Raw genomic sequence first — 12,351 nt, forward strand, 5'->3', positions numbered from 1 at the left:
ACATTATACATTCTATACATATATTTGAATAGTCTTTACATATTCAGGCCATGAATAGACACACTTCACCTTATACATATACACACATGACTCACTCCATACATATACACCACTACACTCCATACATACCCACACGATACATTCTATACATATATACAAATATTCTATACATATACAGTCCATACATATAAACACATAATACATTCTATACATATATTTTATACATATACACACATGATACATTCTATACATATATTTTATATGTATACACACATGATACACTCCATACATATAAAAATGCACACATATACTCCTGTCAGGGTCTGGGATAGAATATGTATATGTATGGACTAAATCGTGTGTATATGTATAGGGTGGATATGCATGAAGTGAAGTCTATGTATATGGAGTGCCTTGGGCTGTTCTATCTCGTCAACTTTCAGTAGCGCAGGACTGACCTGTCACGCCAGAGACCAGGATTCTATCCCATATCCTGACAGGGTAAAATAGTACTTTTTTAGGACTACTCCTCTTCTTCAGAATATGATCAGTCTTATATTCTCAGTGCTGCAGGTAGAAATACGGAGGAATTTTAGAAACAAAACACACCTTATGGCGTACTAGTGTTTTTTAGAAGGTAAACCAAGAATCTTCCAGGTAAAGAAGCAATGAAACATGCTTGGCAGAATGAGTGTAAAAATAATGGATGGATTGTAATTTGTAACTCAAAGAAAAACCAACTGTGCTCTTAGAGCGTCTGAATTCGGACATCCAATCAAGTCGAGCGCGCGCGCCACTCAGCGTTCACTTCTTGTGTCCGCGCGCACTCCTCCACGCGCCTCTCATTCTGAGACAAGCACAGGCACATGAAACATGGCTGAGGAGACACATACCGGTCATTCCCCTGAGTTAGACTGCGCTCGAGAGCACGGGATGAATCTACATAAGCGCCATTCGCGAGTTACTGTTAAATACAACCGCAAACAGCTTCAGAAAAGGCTGGACGTGGAGAAATGGATCGACGAAGCGCTTGACAAACTCTATGAGGGCAAGGTGAGTGCCAAAAACGCATCCTCGCAGGTTCAGCTGGTGCAGCATTGAGGAATGAAACTTCTGGTTGTTTAGTTTAGAAAAAGCGAAATGCACTTTGATGGAGAAACACACAAGAGCATTACAAAATACTGTTTCGACTGCTGTTTCATTATTTTGAAATGCTCGAGTGCTGAAATATGTAACAGTTCCTTTGTTTTGAACCTGACTTCATACGTTTATGCACATAATTTTCAAGTCGTCCTCTGAAACTTTGAGTTTTTTAATGTTTCATATTGTAAACAGGTGTGCTAATTTCTGAAATTATACAATTGCATTAAAACAGAATGCAGTTGTGTAATTGTCTAATGATCTTTCGTTCATGTTTGACAGTTTTGTTTGTAGACATAACTAGCTAAAGAATGAGAATGATATTCTGTATCTATGAGAAATGAGTCACAAACAAAATACAAATATCTTATACCATTGTTAATGAGCATGTTTCTGCTTTGGTCATGGTTTTCGGTTTTATTTTAATGATGCATTTTCCAGAGCGATGCACAAAAGCAGATCAAATAGGTTACGTAATCTTGTTTACCCGCAGAAATATCTTCATGGACCTTTAAATAGGCTAGAGCAGACATTGTCCTGTGAGTTTATAAACAAAAGCTATTGTTAATGGAAGAGTGTGATGAATGCTGGGATGGGAATTTGTAAATTGTTGGATATTGCAAGCTGGCTGCCCATAAAAGGTGAGGAGTACCAGGCCTCTGGAGGTACCGGGGGACGTTCTGCTTTCACTCCCTCAGTTACAGAAGGGATCGTTTGGCTTTATCGCTGCCTTACATGGGCACCCCCTGAGAAACCAACTGCCGCAACAACAGGCAGGAAGTTTAACCATAAGTTCTGTGTGTTTAGTGGGATGCTGTCCCACAGTACTGACCGCTGAAATCTCTCTTGGGAGTTGTGTAATGTGATCTGTTATCTCGATTTCCTCTTAAGATCGAGTGCATGGGAAAGTTTCCCACTGAGATTAAGGAATATTGAGACTCTAAAGGTATTCGGAGATACTGAAATTAAAGACTCCTGAAAAATCAACGAAGAATGAGGTATAATGTGCAACAATAAAGTGAAACAAATGCACTGAGGTCTTATTCAATGGTGCAATGTAGGACATAATTCTAGAAGCTTATCTAAAATATAACAATAACTCAACAGCAACCTTATATATTAAATTCTGTGTGTGTGTTTAAGGTTGAGGACATGCCAGAGGAGGTCAACATTGATGATTTATTGGATCTCCCGAGTGATGAAGCACGAACACACAGACTACAGGTACCACAGTCCTCCTCTCTCACTCACACCACATACTATGCTCACATGTCTTGCCATAAAGATGGAGTATTTAAGGGTGTGTTCAAATTCAGCATGTTTGGTTTAAATAAACTAACTAAATAATCAAGTAATTTAAATGAGTCAAAACAGGATGCAATGTTCATGAAAAGGACAAAATTATCAAGCAAACATGTTTGATTTTCATCATGCCATGTTGCCCATTCAGCATCTAAACAGTTTTCAGTACTGTTTTTACTCTTACAAATCTTATAAGCTAAACTACAAATGTAAACATGAGTGAACTGCGTACATTTTTTTTTTTTACAAATGCAAGGAATATAAAATAACCTTCATGAGAAGAAAATATTCATTTATTAATTTTCCTTCAGCTTAGTCCCTTTATTTATCAAGGGTCGCCACAGCGGAATGAACCGACAACTTATCTAGCATATGTTTTACACAGAGGATGCCCCTCCAACTGCAACCCAGTACTGAGAAACACCCATACACACTTAGATAAACTACAGCCAATATAGTTTACTCAATTCACCTATAGGGCATGTCTTTGGACTGTGGGGGAAACCGAACCACCCAGAGGCAACGCCAACACGAGAGAACATGCAAAATTCACACAGAAAAACCAACTGGCCTTGCTGGGATTCAAACCAGCAACCTTCTTGCTATGAGGCAACAGTGCTAACCACTGAGCCATCATGTCACTTGAGAAGACAATGTGATAGAATATTCATGTTTAGAATCACAATTTTTGCTGTTAAAATACATTTTCAAGCTTTCTTTCATGAAAATATCACAGGCAGATAGGACGGTTGACCTTGAGGTCAGCAGCCTGTCATTTTGATGATGATAAGTAAATTCCAGAGATACCATATCCCTTGACCTGAGAATTTGCAGGACCCCCATTATTCTTGAAAATGAAGCCCCCTACATTATGAACTCTCTCTCAGCTTATTATTTGCCTGAGAAATATACATTACACTTATATCTCAATGTTCTTCACTGTTTTTATACAAATTAGGACCGTATGATACTGGACAAATCTGCCATTGTGATAAGATATAAATGCAATTTTAAGACGACTTACATAGAGCTCTTTTTTTAAATAATTCAGAATTTGACATTTGATTAAGATGATTTTGTAGGAGAATGAGTCTGCATAAAATATCATTGTACAATAACTTGCCTAGTTAACCTAATTAACCTAGTGAAGCCTTTAAATGTCACTTTAGGCTGTATAGAAGTGTCTTGAAAAATATCTAGTCAAATATTATTTACTGTCATCATGGCAAAGATACATTAAATCAGTCATTAGAGATGAGTTAATAAAACTATTATTAAAAATGTGTTGATAAAATCTGCTTTTTGTTAAACAGAAATTGGGGAAAAAATAAACAAGAGGGCTAATAATCTTACAAAGACATGTTTTTCCTTTTGACATAAGATTATTTTGCTTACCCCATTGACAGATTCTTTTTCTAGTTTTAAGGAAAAACACGCTTAATTTTGGCATATTATTTCTTAAAACAAGACAATATGTCTTGCTTGTCTAGAAAAGTTTTCTTCATTTAAGAATTGTGAGATATTTGGACTGGAAACAAGACAAAAAATCCAAGTAAGGAAAGCATTTTTTGCAGTGTACGACAAATGTTTAGTAAAAAGATCAGGTAAATGGCAAGGTGCTTTCAGACACATCGCTCTCAAAGCATCAGGTGAATCCAGTAAGATTATGTTTAGATAAATTTTCAAGATGAAGAGTGTTTCTACAGGTGGTTTGTCAAACCCACTCACCTATATGAAGCACAATTAAAATGCACAGTGTTTACAAATCTTGAAGCTACAAACATTATAATTTCTTGTGCCCAAATATTTAAAATTTCCTTGAAATGCTCATATGAAAATGAAAATGTTCCCTCTGATGCAACTATTGAGCTCTATACAATGGAAAAAAATAACTTCTGTAGTTAATTTAAAGAAGGATATATTTCTTTGGAGGATAAACGCTAAACTGATAGATAAATACATGCTAAAATATGTATATGTACAGTTGAAGTCAGAATTATTAGCCCCCCTGTTTATTTTTTCCCCAATTTCTGTTTAACGGAGAGAAGATTTATTCAACACATTTCTAAACATAATAGTTTTAATAAATTATTTCTAAAAACTAATTTCTTTTGTCTTTGCCATGATGACAGTAAAAAATATTTGACTATATTTTTTCTAGACACTTCTATACAGTTTAAAGTGACATATCAAGGCTTAACTAGGTCAATTAAGTTAACTGGGCAGGTTAGGGTAATTAGGCAAGTTATTATATAACCACAGTTTGTTCTGTAGACTATCAATATATATATATATATATATATATATATATATATATATATATATATATATATATATATATATATATATATATATATATATATATATATATATATATATTTATATATATTTATATATATTTATATATATATAGGTTAAAGGAGCTAATAATTTTGACCTTAAAATGGAGTTTAAACAATTTAAAACTGCTTTTATTATAGCTGAAATAAAACAAATAAGACTTTCTCCAGAAGGACAAATATTATCAGACATACTGTGAAAATTTCCTTGCTCTGTAAACATTATTTGGGAAATATGTAAAAAGGGAAAAAAAAAATTAGAAGGGGGGCTAATAATTCTGACTCCAACTGTATATGGTTATATATATATTCACATTGTATTCTTTGTTATACCCATGTGTATAATGAAGATGGTCATTTAAGACTATTCTGGCTAGAATTATGTTAGGACATTCATTCATTCTCACCCTGGATTTCTATTAATTTTTATTATTTTCTTTTGTTTTTTATACTATCTTCCTTTTTATAATTTGACAAAATCTAAGTACTGTGTAGTTAGTACACCTGACAATAATGTATGTAAATTTGTATGTCACTTTAGGTCACATACTGAGATTCAAATGTACCTTGAAATATTGTATGATTGTACTCAATTAAGTGTTAACAATAAACATAAAATTAATAAGAAAATGTTTTAAAACTAAAAAAAAAAACATTCAATCTAAGATTAAACTTTGCAATGACTTGCAATGTTTTGAACTGTAGTGTCTGGTCAGCTATAAGTGCAGATCCTGCAACGTGACTATTGCATGTTTGTGAATTTTGATGTCAGTGCTGAAACAATACATTGTGCTGCCCTAATACAAGGACCCATTAGTTTAAAATCATTTAGAAATATTGATATTATATAGTCCATTTTGAGGAATGTAAACAATGGTCCCAACGTATTGTCTTTTTAACATTTCTAATTTCTATAGCTTCTGAGAGACCAAAAAAAGTCACATATTGACAAATAATGATATGATGGCTGTTATGATTCAGTTGCCTCTTGTTACAGTTATGAAGTAGTTTAATAACAAGCAGGAAATGTTCATGAGCCAATGTCATGACCACATTGAAATGGTCTATCGACTCAGATCGTTGTATTACATTTGGATTATCATTTCTGTAAGTTTGATGTTGTTCCTTTTGTTTCACAGGCTCTTCTGCAAAGCTGCAGCAGTAACACTGAGGTATGTTTTCCGATTCTCCATCTGAAAATCCTTCCTGTCACTGCTCAGTTCTAATGTTTTTCTTGTCTACTCATCCTTAGTACCCTTCATTTTTTATCATCCTTTGTTTCTTCATCCCTCTTTCCCTCTCTCTCCCACTTTCTCTGAGGGACTGCAGTGGCTGACACTCCTTTCCACGCGTTTCTCACAGTGATCACAATGAATGCACAATTTGTTCTTTCTTTGCCCATGTCCCTTCTGCTCTCTTTTAGTACAAAGCCATTCTTTCATCAGGGTTATTTAACATTGTTCACTCACAGCCTTTTGATTAGTGTGTGTACATGATTGCTACTGTGCGTCTATGTGCAGGAGATTGGGGTGAACTTGTGTTAAAATGCTGACACATAATGAAGAATCAGTAGAGAGGAACGAAGCTCTAACCCTACACACAAAACACTGTCATCTGTGAAACACAAGCGCTACCGTCTTCAGTTTGACTGTGCATCTTAACAGTACAAAGAAAAACTGCTGACTAGAACACATTCGCATGCACTCAGCAGGAGATATCTACACTGTAAAACCCAACAGTCAACTTTATCTAATGAAATGAGTTTAGTTAACTCAAAATTGGCTGAAAGTTCATTCTTCTTGTATGAAAAGAATTTTGAACTCAGTATTGAAGGTAACGAGTTAATTAAACACCTCATTACATTACTTATTAGATTAGATTTTTACTCAAATGGTTTGTAGTAATCGGTTTCCTCAAATGGTTTGAGTTGCCTTAACTTACTGGGTTTTACAGTACTCAGTTGGTTTGAGTTATCTTCTTTTATTTACCGTGCTTAAATTGATTCGTTTTCTCGAATGGATTAATTTCACAGTACTCATTAGGGTTATTTTTTAAACTTAAATGGTTTGTTGCAATCGGACGACAAATGGTTTGAGTTACCTTAACTTTTTGAACAACCCATGAAAAAGTCTGAATTTGTATTTTTTTGGCCAATTCCTGTAGGCCATTTTTACACAACAGCAGAATACAGTCCTGTATTTAAAATAGTGATAAACCCAGTTACGATTGCACGAAGACATAATAAGGCTAGAAACTTCCTCATTCTTTAACTGAACTTGCATCCATACATGCTCATGGTGACATGCGTGGTAACTTGGGTCCAGATTGCTCAGTTAGCTGAATTTACTGGATCTGATTATTAAAGATTTGACACGATTCAGGACAGTTTTGTTTTCATCCAGGAGTTGTTGTCAAAACAAACTCAAACCTGCTTGGGATCATGAAGAGGATTATATCAATTCATTTCAATGGAAGGCAATACTTAAAGACTGTACCCACTGCTTATATTTCTCATGGGAATAAATTGAATTGAATGTTATGTGCATTTCAATAATTAGAAACTTTTTGCAATTTTTAGTGACAAATATGACAGCTTAAGGTGCTAATACATACTTTTAGGATACGAATATGGATCCTGTAGATAGATTAAAAAACATTTTTAAAAAGGTGCCGCCCCAGGTTTATTACTTTCTGAAAGAGTATGATAATCGAAATAGACAGTATTCTCTTTGAGAGATTTGTCTTGGTGAATGAACAGTTGATTGATGATTTGATCCAGCACATTGCAGATGCAGACAATTCTCAAATATCAAAATACTTTGATGCAAAATTAATTTAAATAGCCAGTTATGACCTACGCCACGGGATTAAGAATCTTGAATACTGTTATGTAGAAAAATAAACATATTATTAAATACTTGACAAAATATAAAACCTGTACAAATGTATGCAATTTATTGCAAAGTGGTTAACAAACTTTTCATTTACTATGAAGTTTGTCATTTTGTTCACATGGCTGATAATTGAATATTGATTAGATGATGTCATTATGCTGCTGTCTTGCCGCCAGCTAATCGCTGCATTGCTAATCATGATTTTCAAGAGTTTACACTAGGCTGATAATTGATTATAAAGCGTGTTTGGCAGGCGGTCCCAACAGAGAGCTTTGAGCTCATAAGATCCTCGAGCCTTGGGCTCCCTCCTATTTGCAGGGCAAGAGGGGAGTTTGAGCTCAGGTAGACCCCGAGAACTCTCCTGGTGCTGTAGTTCATAAACAATTAGGGATTGCTTTAAAGAGATAACCACTTATTAGGAGCCTGTCTATGGTGCTGATTTGCATTAGTCAATTAACTTCCGTCGCATGTTTTGGTTGGTGGGAGAAAACAGGGAAAATGTGTAAACTGGAACCAGTGACGTTTTTGCTGTGAGGCAACAGTCCTAACCACTGGGCTGCCTTGCCGCCCATTTTCGTAAGGAGGAGAAGTAGGGTGGGAAGGGGGATTCTTCAAAACAAAGATGGCTCTGGTATGGAACTTATTATTTGTGGAGACTTGGTAATCGCCTGATTGGTGAATCATGAATTGGCTAATGGGGGACCAGCCGTGATCTATCATAAGCACATGATCCTCTCGAAATTAGTTTATAAATAAACGCATAATAAGCATCAATAGATCTGTTCTTCACAACAAACACAAGCATACATCGCAATCTCAGATCAATTCATCCAGATGGTTTAATATGACTTTGCAGACTTTGTTGAAGAACCAAATTAGCCAGAAACCAGTTATCATGAATAAAAGATCCAGGAATTGTTTAAGCAAGGTATGAAGAACGGACTTCTGCTCTCTGTTGTTGTTAATACTTTGGTAAGGTTTTCTTTACTAGTGTAAAACAGTCATGATAGCATGTATGAAATAGCATTAAGGGAGTCACACACCAGAAGTACCGCGCCACGCATTTTAGAATTCCAAACAGGTTTCTATTAGGGTACACACACCGACGTCGCAAGTCGGCGGCTGTCCACGGCGCACTGCTACGACTCAGAACACTGTTCATATTTCTGCCGCGCTACAGAGCTCCATCTGATTAGTTTCATTTTAAATAGCATGCGAATGTGTGCGTCTGGTGTGCGATACTTTCAACTGTCATGTGCTCTGAGTAGCGCATCCAGTGTGTGACGCACTTTCGTGTGTACGCCTAAATTGACATTTCTCTCTCTCTTTCTCTTCAGGCCTTCATTGCTGAGCTGCTGCAAAAGCTGCATGGTCTCCACAAACAGGAAGAACTACAGAATGAAGGAATTGAGCATCCCTGCCATCACACGTACCCCCATCATCACGGAAACATGCACCATCATAGAGACAACCATCACCATCCAGCACATCAGACACTGTGACTGCACTGGACTGAGTTCCCTAACACAGACTCAGGACATCTGCACATCACCTCCAACTAGTTTAGTAACTGTGAGAGTAGATTTGTGTTTACAAACTCATATGGGTGGTACATTAACACGTGGTCCATTGTAAAATTGCTATAACTGTTGGCGAGTAAGTATATACTAGAACCTTTACTATGTTTGCAGATTTCTGGTTGACAGGGTTGAGAGTGATTGGTGAATCTATTAGTATGCAAGTTTACATGTGAAGGTTAATCTGCTGAACAGAGTTGTCTTTAGAAGTCTTTGTGCCTGCTAATTCACAATAATAAACACAGTAGCAATCAGAAAAGTACCTTATCTAAGCAGTTGTTATATATGTGAAGGTGTTAAGTTTAATAATGTTTATAAATGAGTGGATTATTTGAAACTTTAATAAAAGTAACCGTTGATTTGATTTTGTGTGTGGTGTTACTGGCAGGTGATCACCATGAGCTTCATCTTGAGCTGTGCTGTAATACATTGTCCACCAGAGGGAGCAGTGATGCAGAAGCAAAGATGAGCACTTCTTTTAGTATTTTCCCATCCGTAGATTAACACATTACACAAGTATGTCCACATGACAGCAAGGCAGGTACTAATGGCTGGGGCATTTTAACAGGTTTTACATTTTTTTTATATATACATATTCTGCGCTAAATCAGTAAAGTATTTGATACTTCTCTGTGGAAAGTTTAAAAAAAGTGTATTTGTTTTTCCTGGTTGTATGTTGTGTTCAAATCTGTTGAATTGAATCCATCAGATACAATGAATTTAGCATTGTAGAATTTAAATAATTTAGTATAATGCATTTTTTTTTACATAGCATAAAACTTATCGGACTTGTATGTACAAAATACCGTATAAATTTACAAATATGCTAGAATAACAAGCTAAAAGAACCGAAACTCTCATAGCACACTATGTCTTTATTTTAAAATGTAGAGTTATTGAATGATGTGCAGAATTAGCACATTGCCCTTATGCTGATTTACTTGCTCCTGATTTCCCCAGTTTATGTAATAAATATAACATGTTAATTATGGCTAATAATAGAATGTTATTGTAAAGTGGTTTTAACAGTAATATCTGCCAACTCTGTTAGAAACCATTTGAGTAAAATATTTATTATAATCAAATGTGATACAATTTAAAACCCTGTCTTCCCTCAGAACACTCTTAATTCAACAGTGTCTTCAACTATTAATTTAACTTTATAATTATTTTTTAGGGGTTTTCCACATTTTAATTGGGATGGGACAGTAGAGTTAACAGATAGGAAAGAATTGGGAGCAGAGAGAGGGGAAGAGTCAGCAAAGGACCTCGAGTCAGGGATCAAATAGGGTCCCCGTGTGCACCATGGTGCTACAGTATATGTCGGCGCACTTAACCACTAGGCCATTGGGGCTGACATTAATTCAACTTTAATTTTAATAAACCATAGGCATTTTGGTTTGCAGTTTAATTCCTTTAACTGAAAAGTTGCTTAAAATTATGTGCATTTTCGTTAAAATTGCTTTGAAAGTTAAAGTATTGCGATAACAATTCAGAATCAAACAATAAAGGTGTCTGTGCTCTTTGGGTATGGAATTGATCAGAATAAACAGCAAAAATCGAAATTGAGTGTATTGGACTGATTTTTGCTGTTTATAGAGATAACAAATTCTAATTAATCCATTTCTAATCATGTTGTTAGCATGTCAGGCCCGCAGCCAGGGGGGTTGGGTGGTTTGAAAGACCCACTCCTCACTAATAAAGGTCCAGAATTTGTCCCATGCATGTGCTCATTTGTCCTATTTTGACTGTTATGCCATCATAATAAGTGACAATAACCCATGAAAAAGCATTAAGACCAAGCCAAATCTTCAGTTTGGGCCAATGCAGCAATACAATCTGATGTAAGTGATGGCATCTCTCACTACTGTATTGTTTTAAATAGAGAAAACAGTTGACGTTTTTCTAAATCTTATTCTTGAAACAAAACAAAAAAGACCAATAAAAAGGTGAGAAGCATCCAGAGCGACCCATATTAAAATTTATTTAAATACTGTTTTCCATGAATTTACTTTTTTACAAGGGGAACAATTGTGAAGCTCTACATTATAATAATAACAACAATAATAGAAATTATTATTATTATAATTATTTTTATTATTATTATCATTATTATTATTATTATTATTATTATTATTATTATTATTATTATTATTATTATCATTATTATTATTATTATACAAATGACCAAATTCTGACTGAGGAAAGTTGAATGTGCTGGCCAGTTTGTAATTTATAATTTGCCTAATAAATGAAAGTAGGTTTTAGGTGTTTTTAGTTTAAAATGTAATTTTTTTTTAATGATATATGTGATGTAATACGTTTGTATTTTAAAAATAAGTATAAATTTATTCTAATTTCTTTATTCTAAATCTTTAGGAAATATTTTTTGGTGCATCAAATAGTGTGTTTATGATGACCACCAGACAAGCTAATCCAGCTAAAAATAGTGCTTAAAATCTATTTAAATCTCATTATTAAATAGAAAATTAGGTGAAAAATTATAAAGTATAAATGCAAAAAGGTTCACTTTAAAAAAAAATCACCCCTTTCACCAGGCTGGCTACAGGCCTGCATGTAATGATCATTTTCAAAGCAATACCTTAAACACTGAGCTTACACGTTTGAAAACAATAACAGAGTTTATCTCCCATAGAAACAACTGTTATTTAGATGTAAAACCTAAAAAAAAACACTGTTTGTTTTAGCATTATCTTTTCTGTATTGTATAAATGTTGTATTGTATTTTGCTTGTAGATTTTATCTTTTATTTTTGTTTGACGGTGCATTTTTACTGAACATATCGTATAGCGAATCATATCGAAACCGTGACCTAAAACCAAAAACAAAAAGGTCATAAATCTGGATTGTTGCACCCCTAATTGACACAATTAATCTACTTGGTGTTTCTGAAGATGATTTTCATGCACATTTTGTCAGTAAAGCTGGTTTGTAATCTCTTTTAAATTGCCAATACCTCTTTTTAGATACTACACAGTGCCATAGTGACCAATTGTACATAAAATAGATGTTTCACACAAATGTATATTTGGCTTAGTAGAAGAAACACACAAATAAAAGACGACAATTAGATTTACC

The 12,351-nt window shown here is 34.7% G+C and overlaps 1 protein-coding gene across 1 annotated transcript; it reads left to right on the top strand.

The window, feature by feature from the left end:
• The first annotated feature begins 833 nt into the window (after positions 1–833).
• Positions 834–9,615, top strand: ppp1r14aa (protein phosphatase 1, regulatory (inhibitor) subunit 14Aa). The gene is given in 4 exon segments (NM_001017863.1): positions 834–1,053; positions 2,284–2,364; positions 5,921–5,953; positions 9,013–9,615. Coding segments are annotated over 4 exon segments (459 nt in total). The 5' UTR covers positions 834–873; the 3' UTR covers positions 9,178–9,615.
• Positions 9,616–12,351: the final 2,736 nt, after the last annotated feature.

Source organism: Danio rerio, chromosome 5 (genome assembly GCF_052040795.2).
Source record: "Danio rerio strain M-AB ecotype USA chromosome 5, GRCz13ab, whole genome shotgun sequence".
In the NCBI taxonomy this organism is placed as follows: domain Eukaryota; kingdom Metazoa; phylum Chordata; class Actinopteri; order Cypriniformes; family Danionidae; genus Danio; species Danio rerio.